Raw genomic sequence first — 12383 nt, 5'->3', positions numbered from 1 at the left:
AAATTATGTGATTTAGTATCACATGTTTTCTGTGCCAAAATGTGTGCACCAAATATTAATGCACCACTTAACTTATATTGAGCTGCTATAATTTTTTACTTGTAATACCTGATGTTTTTGACAGTGAAAGAAGGATTTCTGCTGCACTTTCCACACCCACACCATTTCTTGCAACAGAACTGCAAGGCATGGAAATGCTTTCATCATCTGACACAAGTTTCAGTTTTTCTGAAAAAAAAAAAATAATAATAATAATAATGACAATTTTACTTTCCACATTTCACAGTTTGAGGTTATTACAAATCTCAAGAAATTGCAAGTTCCATGAAACTTTCTAAGTTATTGTAATAAGTTTATCACAGCAACACCTCGTTCGATGCTATAGTTGCTTATTAATTTTTTTTTCAAATATTTGAAAAGCAAGTCATGTTGCACTTTAGGCTGGCAGGGATGAAATTGGATGGAAACCATTGAAGGACAGGAGGAGAATAGAGAATTATTAGGCTGTACAAGGTGGCGAATGGTGAAGGTGGGTAGGGAGGTTCGGCACGTAAACTAACTGCAAGAATGCTCAAGGGAAGAGGAACAACAGTGAAAATATACAGAGGGCATGGAGGACAACAGTGAGGGTTAGACAGTCTATGCTTGTGAGGACTGAGAGGGAGTAGAATATTCTGTGGGAGGAGTTGGTAAATGTCAAGGAGGTTGGGAGATTTAGGTAGGGTTTGGAGGATTGGTACTGTGGGGATAGTAACGAGATCACTCACCACCGGGTGGTAGCCCAATTGCAATAGTAATACTGGTCATCCCAGAAGCGAAAATTAAGAGATTTAGGGATTTAATTGGTTGAAAACAACATTCATAACAATGACAGGTGCAGGTTCCCATTAAAACTTGGCAATTATAGTTGTCCAGAAATTTTAATTATATTATTGTAAGTTACCTCTTTTTATTTTTATATTGCTCATCCTTTTGTTTCTTCTAACAATTAAATTTGACAAAATTTGTTTATGCATTCATGTGTATTGTGTGTAATGTAATGGCATGAGTTTCAGATATTCAGTAAAATATATAAACACCCACACTACTCCCTGTACTCTCCAGCCTATAGGGAGCCTACACTAAGTTCAGTACATTACAGCATCTCTAGAGGAACAATGAAGACATATATGGTATTATTTCCTATTTCATTACAATTACAAATTTTTAATCATGACACAAAGGCAATACTTACTTGCAACAGACCCGAGTTCATGACATTCCATCTTCCTTTTCACATGTCTTCTTGTAGAAGAAATACGCGGAGGAGGATTTGGTATGTTGAAGAGGGTGGGGACAGCATGACTATCTATGTCTTCTGTTCTTCAAATCGTTCAAAAACATTCTCTCTTCGAAGTGGTTGCTACATATTCTGCAGTTCTTGTACAGATATGCTAAACTTTTATCATCAAGGTCGGCACGCCTACATGCAACAACCCATTTCCTGCACCTAGTAAAATTAAACCAAACAGTTACATTTCCATATTCGCTTTATGAAACTAAATACAAAAAAACCTACAAAGACTACAGGCAGAGATTTCATAAACATATTGAATAACAACACGATTCAACCAAATGCTCATTATTTCATTTATTAGCCACACAAGAATACTCTAAGCAAAAAATTAATCCCTTTTAGAAATGTGATGAACAACTGTAAATTAATTTGTCGAAGTTCTTTTTATAGCAGTAGGTAGTTAAATATTTTAATATTAAGCTTATGTTTGTCTAGTATGTAAGATGAGCATTAGGGCCTACTGTTTGGGATCATTCAAAATAAGGTAGTCCAAAACTTGTTCCTTGATGATTTTGAAAATCCCTCTTTGTGTTGTAAAACTATGAGGTTGGAACTTTAGACATCCGCCTAATATTACTCAAAAATTTTTTATTGCCCTTTTTTTGCATTGGTCAAATTAAATATGCTAGCGTAATTGCTAGGTAAACAAATTTTTATTATTATAAATATTATTATATGGCAAATTTTTACTTGTTAGGGTTACAATTACGTTTGGTTAGGTTTACCTCAGGTTAGGTAACCGAACTGATTACGTTTCATGTTAATGAAATCATTACTCAACCTATGTACCCACATGAAAAAAAGTACATATAAATGAAAATTTTAGCCCATCACTTATGTTTTAAAGCACTCTGATGGTTTTACTCGAACACTTATAGGTCTATAAGCAGCTATTTTATTTTAACACGCTAGGCCAAATTTAATCGCGATTATTCCTATATTCGTTTACTGCATAAGTTAACAAACCCACATTACACTCTAAAATATTACTGATAATTAAGATAACAAATAGAAGGAAAGTAACAGCCACATTTTGCAAGTTGTGGAATCAACATTGCAGAACTTATAGGTAGAAGGTTGACACGTTATTTTTACTTACAGTATTTCATCTCTAGGAAATCTGAAGAAGCTTCTATTTACAGGTTGACCACTGTTGTTTGAACAGTTTGGTGCCGAGCACCAAGTGGCTCCAAAACGTTTACGAACCTCATTCATTTTCATAAAACTGATCTCTGCAGCATCCCAAAGTTTAAAACGCTATACCAACGCCAGAATTATACTTGCCACAAAAATGGCGGCTAGCCTACGATGTGTCAACATGGCGAGTTCGGGTGTGCACAGCTGATTTCGCCTCTGGTTCTTATCTCCTCTGTGTTTCAGAGTCAAGTGGCTTACGTTCGGGTCACAGATTTTAGTGACATGCGTTCGGGTCACAGATGTTTTTCTATTTAAAGTTAAGGAAGGTTTTTGTTGCATGAATTATTAAAATAAATTGTTTGGCGTGCTCTTGTATACTTCACCTTTTTTTAAATAAACGTACTTTCCATGAACAGGTTTTGTTTTTATAAATAACTTTACCTAACAAAAAAAAATTTTTGTTCCGCATAAACGTTGCACACCTACTTTTAGTAAAAATTGTGCGACGATTATGCGATAAAACACTGTATATTATATTTTAATACCATGTTTAACTTATGATTGACAAAAAACTTGTTTCTTTTAAAACTGTTAATGAAAACATGGAACACATTTTAAACAATAAGCCCAAATTTATGACTCCTTTATAAAGAACATTTAACAAATATCTTTTATCGTAAATGTACAAGTTCAGATAAATATGTTGCACTGAACACATAAACACACCTTTATCGGATTGATTCACAACCACGGGCTATTAGAATATGGGATATCAGCAGTCCTATACAGCAATATTTAGTGAGTGAAGTATGCTATAGAATATAAACACATCCAAACACTTTCATCTGTGCATTTGCTGTAGCATTTATTTACATTGCATGCCACTGAATTAGAACAGGTATGTAATTCAATGCTGTAACTACGCACTGGGAAATCAAACTAACAGCTTCTTGTACAACCATGTTCTACACAAAATTTCACAATATTTCATAATTATTCAAAGACAAATGAATTCTACCAAAGTGAATGCAACAATACTCCAGTTTTGCTTGACTGCTGCGATTCCATGGATTATCTTCATGTTCACTACCAAAAAACTAAAACCTTTAAGTTAGACTATGTACATACACCAGTTTCATAGACAACCACACTCAACCAGTTGTTCCCCTTGAAGTCATCATTTACACTCGGAGAGCCACAATAATTATGCTGTAAATAACAAATGCACTCATCTTGCAAAACTTAGCAACACTTCCTTTAAACTTTGACAAACTTGGACTTCATGTCGTACAAGCCAACAGATGCCTTCAGTTGCTCGTCAAAGTCGACCCACTCGCCATCCTCTATCGCGACGTCCGTGAACTCGCGGCCGCCGTCGCTGACCACCGTCCAGCCGTCCCGGAAGTCAAACTCCACGGGCTCCACCCCGCGGCAGTCAAAGGCAATGATGGTCTTGAACCTGCACACACGTGTACTCAGGTTGTTTATTACAGAATATATTTTACAATGGTGCCACCATGACTGCCTGGGTCATTAGCCTATGATATAAATTTTATTTTTATTTATAATTGCAACATACCTATGGCAAAAATGCCTTAGATCAGTGGTTCCCAAACTTCTTCAGCTGGCGACCCACCTTTCTTTATAGGAATACCTCCACTGTCTGTCAGTCCATGGTGGAGTAAAAAACCTTATTTGTATTGTATCCCTTCCTTATGTATAGGGTGTATCAAAATTCATGTTACAATGCTTGAGGGTAGAAAGCTCTTATTATTTGCAAACATTTTTGCCAATAAACATGTTGCCGGAAACGCGTAGTTAAGCCCCTGTAGCCCCAGAACGAGTCAGCGTAGGCAACCCATTGTAGAGTGTTATGTTGTGGATGTGCGTGCGTTCGAGTAGAGAAATAACCTTTTTAATCGTGGCACAGATTTTAATTTCACTCTGAAATCAATCACAGCTTCGGCTTTGTTTCACAACATTGAAATTGTTGCATACGTTTTAACAACGTGACAGCCTAAAGCAACGGCTCAAAAACACGCCCACCTTGAGCGTCACAGAGGTGGCAACGGCGAATCATGTTTTCACGGATACGCTGGAGCATGTGTGGAGTCGACATTATGATTTCTAACGCTTCAATGATTCACTGTGTAAGCTCTTATACCGTTTCTACTGGCGTAGCGTAGATAAGCCCTTTTACGTAACCCCACAGAAAGAAATCTAACAGGGTTAGGTCCGGTGACCTTGGCGGCCATGCGACAGGGCCCGCTCGTCCAATCCATCGGTTTGGAAATGTTTGGTTTAAATACTCTCACACTTGCAGGGAAAAATGAGGTGGTGCCCCGTCATGTTGGTACCACATCACACATCGGACATGCAATGGAACCTCTTCAAGAAGACCTGGTAGTTCGTTCTGAAGGAAGTGGAGGTATCCGGTGCCGGTAAGTCGTGGCGGAAGAAAAAAAGGCCCGATGAGTACGCCGTCAACAATACCGGCCCACACATTAACTGAAAAATGTTCCTGGTGAGCTGTAACACACGTTGCATGCGGACTGACATCATTCCAAACATGACCGTTGTGTGAATTGAGAATATTGTCTTGAGTGAACTTGGCTTCATCGCTGAATAAAACCGCTAACTCAGGGTTCCTCAATACTTTTCGAATGTACCAACGAGAAAAGGTCATGCGAAGAGGATAGTCCGCCGGACCCATGTGTTGCACTTTTTTAAGGTGGTACGGGTACAAGAGTTGCTCATGAAGAACTCGCCAAACAGCCATTTTTTCAGCGTCCATATCGGAACCTTCTGCCCTTGTGCTTGTATCCGGACTCTCCTCAAATCTCTGAAGTACATCTTCTTCAAAACTGGGAGTACAAACCCTGCGTGGAGCACCAGCATTTGGTCTTGTGACGGCACATGTACCAATATCACGCATTCGCTGAATAAGTCTTGCAAACATGGTGTGAGCTGAAAGTCCTACGACCCGGATATCGTTCTTCATACAGACGAGCGGCTGGTCCATTTTTTCTAGCTTCCCCGTAAACAAGCAGCATGTCCGTGTACTCACTAAACGTGTACTCCATTAAGCTCCACTAAAACGTCGCCCTTTTCACAACCACAGCGAAAGAAATTACACCACGAGTTTGCTGGTACGACAGAACAGTCAACGACAGACCACCAATGATATCAAAACATACTGCGACACTGCGATGTCACGCTGCGCAGTGTTATGGCACAGCACGAATGGAAGAAAAGAGGTGAGGGCACCACCAACGGAAGTAAAAAGGGGCGGGGGTCAGCATTCGACATAGTACAGTCCTCTCGAGCGCTGCCCGGCATCGTAAACACGTAACATACCACAGCATAGTCTGTCTCGCACAAAGCCCAACGGGTTACCTACGCTGACTCTTTCTGGGGCTACAGGGGCTTAACTACGCGTTTCCGGCAACATGTTTATTGGCAAAAATGGTTGCAAATAATAAGAGCTTTCTACCCTCAAGCATTGTAACATGAATTTTGATACAACCCGTATATAATTTACCATCAAATATTGCAAATATTTTAAGATCCCGATTGATTATTGATAAACAATTTGTGTTCTGATTTGAAAATGGTTGACAAAATATAAGCACTTTGTAGCAAAACAGTTATTTATTTAAAAATAGATATGTGTTTGCATACAGTTTGATTTGTTTCGATTTTTCTTATCTTTTCTGATTGTTTATTCAATAGTTTCTGATAGTTTTAGGATTGAGTCGCGACCCACCTGTAACCCTTCTGCAACCCACTAGTGGGTCGCGACCCACCGTTTGGGAACCGCTGCGCTTAGATGATAGGCACAAAACAAACACCAAAAAAATATACAAATAAAATCACAAAAAAAAAAGATAACACAAAATTATGTAAGAACAATAACACACAGGTATAAATACATGAAATCAACACAAAAGTACACAAAATTAGACAACACTAAAAACAAAACTGGACAATACTTAAAGTAAACACACATTGATTCAATCATTGATTATATAAACTTAAATGAACTAGGGTAAATAATTAAGGTAAACTACTATTTTCTTAGAATTTAATTTATTGTTAATAAGGGAATCAAGATATTGTATTTATTGATATTCAACGATACTATATATTGTATCATATGTTTTATTTAGAGAACATAAGAGTGGTTGATTATGACTGTTGAAGGATGGTATTTTAATTTCAGTGTTTTCTAGAAAATAACTACAACTAAGTTTACTATCATGGGAGTTTCTTACAAATAAGGCATCAAATATTTCACCTCTTGACGACAAAGAGTCAAGAAGGGAGTGTAAATCTACAGTGCTATTAAAATTAGGGTTGGACCAATCAAATCCTCAAATTTTCAAATACAGTCACATCCTTAGTATTCAAAGTATTCCATATTCAAGGAAAAATATTTGAAGACAAATATTACAGGAAATAAATTAAAAAATAAATGCTGATAACCACTTAAATTCACTGAATCAATTATTTTTCTTTCATACATATCCTGTTACCATTCCTCAAGATATTGTGCTTTTAACATGTATTTATATAAATGAATCAACACATGCTAAAAGGGCCTCAGTCCAAGCAACCAAGTTTTGAGAAAAACTAATAAATCTGTCTCTAAGCAACCCTTTTAGCGTACATTAAGAATTCTCCTAGCTAATATTAGCTAACCCGCATGTGTGACTCAATCCCTTTTAGCATAGATGAAGCTATCCTATAACATACAATTTTCATGCTTAACTCACTTTGCCATTTTTTGTGACTGAGGCCCTTTTAGCATGTGCCGTTTCAAATAAAATGACAACATATACTGATCTGGGAACTTAGTTCATGAATAAAACATTTAAAGGGTTAAAGGTTTAAATGCAATAGTTAATATTATTCATTTCTTGTATGGGTACATTACTTTCTGTTTGGACCCTTACATAAAAATCAATTATAAAGACAAGTTTAAATAAAAAAAAGTTAGTTAAGTTTTTTATGATGTAACAAGCCATGTATTAGCAGAATTTTCACATGCATCCATTTTCATAAAATTCAATTTAATATTATACTATTAGAATACCATCATGAAACTTTGTACACAACTTACTGAAGAGGTTTGGTACAAAATATTTTATTTTTTCAGTTCTTTGTAAACAATATAAAGTGATCTGATACACTCAAGTTGCATGTCAAATTAATGCTTTTTGTCATTGTAAAGAGAATGGTTCAAATTTAAACTTTCTAGGACCAACAGTTTTAGAGTTACATGCTTTTAAATATTTATAAACATTGATGCAACCCATATATATTTTTTTTTATTTTTCAAAAATTTATACATCAAAAAAAAAAAGGTAAAAAAAATTTAACTTTGTATTTGGTCATACTGTTGAGTATAACACAATCACCAAATACAATACATTTTGAAACCATCCAGGTTTAAATTAATTATTTTTTTGGTTGGTTTGATATGGAATGCCCCTACAGTAACCTATAATTAAGAGGAATTAAAACATAGGTAAGTTACTTGATCATTGTACTCCCCTGAAATCTCAGCTTTCGTTCTTTGTTAACTAAAACAGCAAAATATTGAGTGAAAAAATGTGTGGTAATTACAAACCACCAAATAAAAATATTTTTAAATATCTATAGAAATATAAAACATTTTTATCACTTGACTTTGATAAACAAACATTACATTTGTGTCACATAAGTTGCCACAGCAACATATTCTAATTTCTTGCAGTCAGGACTTAATCGGTAGTGATGTTAGTCGTAAGAAATGGAAAATGCAGAATCACAATCAAATTCAAAGATGTGTTTTTTTTTTTACGATCAAAATTTTCATTACTATTTTCCTTGCAGGTTATCGTTATAAGGCAAGAAAGAAACAGTTTTGGGTACCAAGAATTTAAGTTTATTCCAAAAATTGAATTACTTAAAATTAATTCTTTTAATTTGCTCTTTCCTTCCATTATAAAAATTGGGCTCCAAAAAATGCCCACACATCCAGGGGGGTGGGTGAAGTGTAAGCGATGAAAAGGGAGACAGAGACTAAAGGACGGAAGCAGGATGGGAGGGTGGGGAGAGCTGGGGAGAGCTGGGGAGACGGGTTGCGATGGGGAAGCCTTCAAGTAGGAGAAAACACCAAGAAGGTCGTTGGCGGTCTGCTGGATACCATAATTTAAAAAAAAAAAATCTATGGTAAAAACATTTTGAACGGCAAAATTTCATCGCAATCGGACGAATGGCTTAGAAGCGCATAGAGGACATACGTAAATACAAACATTCTTTTATATACATAGATAAAAGGCTTGATGCAGTCATTAACTACAGGATGATTCAGTAGCAGTTTTTGATACTCACTGACTTACAAGTGCTTAGATAACGACCTTCTTTCATAAAAGTAAATTACATAACACAAATTACCACTTTGTTCTGAAGTTTTAGAAACTGAGACAAGAAGTTACAGAAATAAAACATGTTTTTATGATTCAACCACAAGCTAAAAATTATATTCAACTTTTTTTTTTTTTTTAAGAATAAAATTGATCATGCTATGATTGTAAGAACAATAGGGGATTGGAATGTGTTACTCGAGTATTATTGGCTAATAGTTAGCTCAGTTCAGAAGAGTGAGAGAAAAGTAGGGGTAATGCTTGCCTTCACTTTTTTACCCATTCACAGCAATAACTAAGCTTTCTGTTTCTTCTATGTACAATCTATTAGAGTATCGCTGGTTTCTCCCATAAAAACGGTCTGATTTAAACCAACTGAATCAGTGTCGCATCATTGTAACTGAACCTAGCTATCTCACAGTCTGGGCTGCAGTGTGCGAGCCGTGAGCGACCGAAACACCTGCAGAGATGGCACCCCCAAGGATGACGTGCATGCATGGGTCCCAGCCTGCCCAACTGCACACCAGCATGGCAGCAACTGCTCCGGCTTCCTTGCTGTCCCGAGAGTTTGTGCAGCTCTCCGGCTACGGCTACAGTATTGCTGGTCTGTGTGCGCGCAAGCATTTTAAAAGTAGCTGAAAAACTGTTAACATTTGACAACCCGTAAACTACTGCAAACATCGCAATGCCCTTTTCCAGGATGATCAGAACATGTCAGGTAGTAAAAAATATGCATTACCATATTTAATTTCAAAAACATATAGAATATGTTCCAAAAACGCCGATATTTTAAATTATTACCTCGTGGATATTAACCTAAAAGTGAACATTTAAGGTTATGTACCTGTCTTCGTCATCTTTGAGGTAGGGAGTGTTGGTCTCTTGGAGGACGTTCATGACCTTCTCCTTGTGGCAGAACTTGCAGACGGACAGGAAGTTGACGGTGTTGCGCCCCGACCGTCCGGCCACCTGCTCCGCCGCCGAGACGGCCACCCACGAGTCGGTCACCTCCTGGCACGAGGCGCACTGCAGCTTCATGAAGTACGTGAAGTCAGGCTGCGGAGCTACAAGCTTCGCCACGTTCTCCAACGTCCCGGAGATTTGCAGCCCAATTTTCACCATCTTTAATTTTTATTTTTTAAATATCAACCTACAGATCTCAACATCTACCTAGGACCCCAGTTCCTGCCCGGCACAACGGGGAAAGAGCCGATCAGTTTTTTTTTAGTGGTCAACAGATTTAAGCCAACGACAAGAATCACGCTTATACATGGAAACATGAACTGAACATCTTAACCCACATTCCTTTAGAGGACTAGATAGTTCTCGAAAACCAACATTTGGTATCACAAGAACCTGGGAAACCAACAGTTATAAGAGATTCGTTAAGTTTCCTAAGTTTTCCAAATATGAGAAGCCTACGATTCACTCGTACTTCTGGACATACCCGAATACTCACGTTGGCAAGCCTGCGTTTCACAGACGAGAGAGCCAAACCCGAATTTCCCCGAAGTTCATACTCGCTTTTTTTTTCTTCAGTCCTATCTTATTGTATAAACCGGTGTGGCATTAAATTTTGCGGTCGATTAGGATAGGTTAGCTACATTATAAATACTTTAAAACATTGTGGATGGTTGGTTATATTAGGTAAGTATAGTTACATTAAAAATACTGTAAAATTATTTTATGGTTGCTTAGCAAATAACTTTTTATGTAGCTATCCAGGGCTAGGAAACCGTTTACAACCGGATATAGACTCACGCTCGTTGAAAAATAAACGCGCGTAATTTGAATTTTATGTAAACATTACGTGTTTAGCTTCAGTTCTGTAGAAATTACGTTGTTTTTAGAGGTAGTGGAAGAAAAATCATCAAATTCAATTGAGGCACTGACACTGAAAGGGAGGTAAGTGCCATTAATGAAATTTTTCAGGAGAAGCAAAAAACCATCTAGCCATAAATATGACAATGAATAAGAGGTAAGGGCCATTGATGAAATTGTTCAGGAGAATAAAAAAACAAATGAGGAGTATAAATTGAGACAAAATAAATATATAGATAAATTTATATATATGTAACATATATATTGTCGTCGTCCCTCCGAAAGCCATAAAGCCCGGCCTCCACCCGCCAGTATTAAACCCCGCTAATGGAAAGCACTCCTAGCCCATGTCACGTGAGTCAAGCGAGCCGGTGAGTGCCTTCACAGATTACGTCCATATGCCAACACCACCAACAGTACTTATGCTTCATTAATTACTGTGAGTAATTAAGCGATTTTTAATTAACAGAACAACCCTTAATAATGAAAGTGTGTCATAGGGGTGCAGCGGTTTTCCCCGTGGGAAACCACAATTAATAAACGTCCAGAACGTCCCTTGCGGCCTTCCGCCAATAATTAACCACAGTGTTAATCGACCTAATTCACCTCCCTGTTTTTACTTTGAAATAGCCACTGGAGTAGTCAACAAGTGACAGACAGTCTCCAGCTTGACTTTCTATTTTCAAATATCATTAATCTCAATTTTTATTATGTATTATTACTATAGGCCTTCCGCCAACTAATTCAGACAGATGTCATTATTTACAAGGGTTCTAGAAATAATGACTAATTAAAATTATAAAATTTGAATAACGGCACATTAGAAAGTTCGGCGCGTCATGACGCTTCCTCCCCTCCCAAGCCGGCACAAAGCGGCAGTAGTGTTTTACTCATGGGCCGGGGCGGACATGTGATCTAGCGGGGAGACTTCAACGATTGTTTTCCTGATTCTTCATACTGGTAAATATAATATTTCACTAAAATCTATTTTTCCTCTCCCCGCGTGCCTCCGTGCCCTTTTCCGGTGCTCGTCGCAGGACAACGGTTCGCGACGCAGTCACTTTATTATCTTCGTGGGCCCGCGACTCACACAGGTGAGCCCGGGCAGGAAGCTATCTCCAGTTAATCATGGGATTGGCCGTTAATCCACACAAACTCTTCGGCGACCCACAAACCAATGTAGGGACCTTGTTTGCAAGTGCCGCAATGTAACACGTAATTAATTGTCAGTGCGAGTGTGTGTAGTGCCAACGTATTTTTGTCAAGTGTAATTGTGTAACTTGTGCCCATCCACACTATGTGAGATGTGGAATTAAAAAAAACAGCACCTAAATACCGTTTTCTTTATTTCGTAAACGCCTCCTGAACAACTAGGAAACAGTCCTCTGTACTATATAGGGCCAGTGCGTATTAGAAGCAGGGACTCCCTCCCACCATCAACAGCCGTCGATCCTAGTGGAACACGCAGGGGCAAAAACCCACGACCACATCGGTTAATCCTCGAATTAACCTGGCGCCCGCCGGAGATTTCCTTTAGAGCCACTGAAAACCACTAGGACCGCCCTGGGTCTCGATCACGAGATTGCGGGTGACGGCATTATAGAATATAAATATATATAGAATATAAATATATGTAGAATATATATAATATATATGGAATATAAATATATAGAATATAA

At 37.7% G+C, this 12383-nt stretch overlaps 1 protein-coding gene across 1 annotated transcript; it reads right to left on the bottom strand.

The window, feature by feature from the left end:
• Positions 1–3317: 3317 nt before the first annotated feature.
• On the bottom strand, positions 3318–10448 carry LOC134533668 (UPF0587 protein GA18326). The gene is made up of 2 exons (XM_063371212.1): positions 9728–10448; positions 3318–3932 (listed from the first exon to the last, which is right to left on the bottom strand). The coding sequence occupies exons 1-2, from the start codon at positions 10003–10005 to the stop codon at positions 3731–3733; spliced, it is 480 nt and encodes a 159-aa protein (XP_063227282.1). The 5' UTR covers positions 10006–10448; the 3' UTR covers positions 3318–3730.
• Between the last annotated feature and the right edge of the window lie 1935 nt (positions 10449–12383).

The sequence above is a fragment of the Bacillus rossius genome, chromosome 7 (assembly GCF_032445375.1).
Source record: "Bacillus rossius redtenbacheri isolate Brsri chromosome 7, Brsri_v3, whole genome shotgun sequence".
Taxonomy (NCBI): domain Eukaryota; kingdom Metazoa; phylum Arthropoda; class Insecta; order Phasmatodea; family Bacillidae; genus Bacillus; species Bacillus rossius.
This window is presented reverse-complemented; position numbering and strand designations above follow the sequence as displayed.

What these genes read in the sequence shown, in the direction of transcription:
- LOC134533668 (XM_063371212.1), bottom strand. Translation starts at nt 10,005, where the DNA reads ATGGTGAAAATTGGGCTGCAAATCTCCGGGACGTTGGAGAACGTGGCG. An exon ending in CTCAAAGATGACGAAGACAG is followed by an intron (nt 3,933 to 9,727) that starts GTACATAACCTT and finishes ACGTGTGTGCAG; the next exon opens with GTTCAAGACCATCATTGCCT.